The sequence below is a fragment of the Aspergillus nomiae genome, assembly GCF_001204775.2.
Source record: "Aspergillus nomiae NRRL 13137 chromosome Unknown contig00874, whole genome shotgun sequence".
NCBI lineage: Eukaryota > Fungi > Ascomycota > Eurotiomycetes > Eurotiales > Aspergillaceae > Aspergillus > Aspergillus nomiae.
In genome coordinates, this window is record NW_015378929.1 from 1 (window position 1) to 1,858 (window position 1,858).

Consider the following 1,858-nt stretch of genomic DNA (forward strand, 5'->3'; position numbering starts at 1 on the left):
CCGAAGCCGCCCCGACCACCGAAGCCGCCACCGCGACCACCGAATCCACCACCGAAGCCACCGCGGCCTCCAAATCCACCCGGTCCGGCACCGGCAAAGCGATCCTCACGAACCTCCAAAGACCGACCCTGCCAGTCGTAGCCATTGAACTGTTGGATAGCATTACGGGCATCCTCAGGAGATTCAAAGGCGACAATGCCGGAGCCCTTGGGACGTCCGGTAGCATCGGTATGAACATCGGCACGGACGACGCCGCCTTGCTGAGCTGTAAAGTGTTCTTGGGTCAATCACGGATTCAAATTCCGGATACAGAATGGGAGTGAAGGTTTGCAAACGAGGCTGTTTGGAGGGACGCCTCTGTATTGCACTTACCTGCTTGGCGGAAAAGATCCTTCAGGTCCTGCCAGCCAACATTGAATGGAAGCTAAACGCGCCTAAGTCAATATCTCTGCCGTGGGTGATATCGCATTACATCCAAGGTAAGAGGAGGGGGGCAACAAACATTGGACACGTAGAGCTGTCTTCCGCCAGCTCCACCACCGTAACCACCACCAAAACCGCCGCGGCCGCCGCCACCGCCGCCGAAATCCCCACGAGAAGGGCCACCGGTGAAACGAGGTTCGGGTTCACGGTCCTGAGACCTGTCAGCATATGGGAGAGCCCGCTAGGGAGGTATTGAAGGGCTCGACATACCTCGCGAACGTAGACTAGACGGCCCATAAGGTTCTGGTTGCTGAGCGTGTTGACCGCATTTTGCGCTTGCTCCCTGGTCGCGTATTCCACAATCCTACTCAACGATCAGTAATGCCTTCGAGGTGAACATAACGGGGCGTCGTGTAGAAACATACCCGCATCCCTACAGTATCCCGGACGGCCAGGCCCAGCCCGTCAACCCAAACAGTCCATCAAAACGAACCAACAAGGGGAAATGGAAAAAAAAGCCAGAAACACAAAGGGGAAAAAGGAACCAGCCACACTACGCATTGGCGCCCACCTTCGACATTCCATTGGGAAGTAATAAGACGTCGGCAAAGATGACCTCACCAGCTGTAGGGCGCGGAAAGATAGTCCCCCTCCAAGTCAGCCACGGATTCCAATCCAACAAAAAGCGCATCACACATCCGACACAATATGACCCTGCTCACCCTGTCTCATAAAGTCTTTCAAGTGATGCCACTTGACATCGTAGGAAAGGTTTCCCACATAGACCCGACGGTCTTGTTGGGAAGACTCGCGCACTGCTTGCATCATTTGTTCTTTGGCGACAGCGCGGTCCTCAAACGATCTCGGAGGCGGCGGGTAGCTGCTGCGTCCGCCGTAACCAGAACTCGAATGTCCTCCAGAGGGGCCTGGTGCAGTACTCATAGGCGAACGGGAACGGCGTTCACTGCGGCGATAATCGTCACGACTCCGAGAGCGACTCCGAGGCGAATAAGAGCGACGGCTACGTCGAGGGCTGCGCGAACGACGTCGGGGTGAACGAGACCTCTCGCGCTGCGCGTGGTCAGTATCGTAGTAATCGGCCGGCATCGACACGGATGGGGAGGGAGAAAAGAGGAGAAAAGGAAAAAGAAAGAAAAGAGGATAGGAATGGCTAGAAAAGTATGACGGCGAGTGAATGGAGAACGAGATCTGCGCGGTGGCTTTCCAGGGTTGCAATTGGGTGTTCCGACACCTTGGGACCGAAGGCAGCCTTCACACCATTGAATTCCGGGAGAGGAGAAAGCCCAAGTCAGGTGACGGGGACGGGGACGGGCGCTTAACAAAGCAACGGAGTAAGACTGGAGGACCCGGAGGACGGGACCCGCGAAGACAGGTGGGGAGTTTCCTTCAGACCTGAAGCTAATGCACTGCCACC

General features: G+C 56.2%; 1 protein-coding gene across 1 annotated transcript; it reads right to left on the reverse strand.

The window, feature by feature from the left end:
• Positions 1–2: 2 nt before the first annotated feature.
• Positions 3–1,626, reverse strand: ANOM_011757 (RNP domain protein; the record flags this gene model as incomplete). The annotated part of the gene is made up of 6 exons (XM_015557013.1): positions 3–265; positions 373–424; positions 503–634; positions 694–787; positions 981–1,047; positions 1,146–1,626. Coding segments are annotated over 6 exons (1,089 nt in total), but the record flags the coding sequence as incomplete, so codon positions are not given.
• Positions 1,627–1,858: the final 232 nt, after the last annotated feature.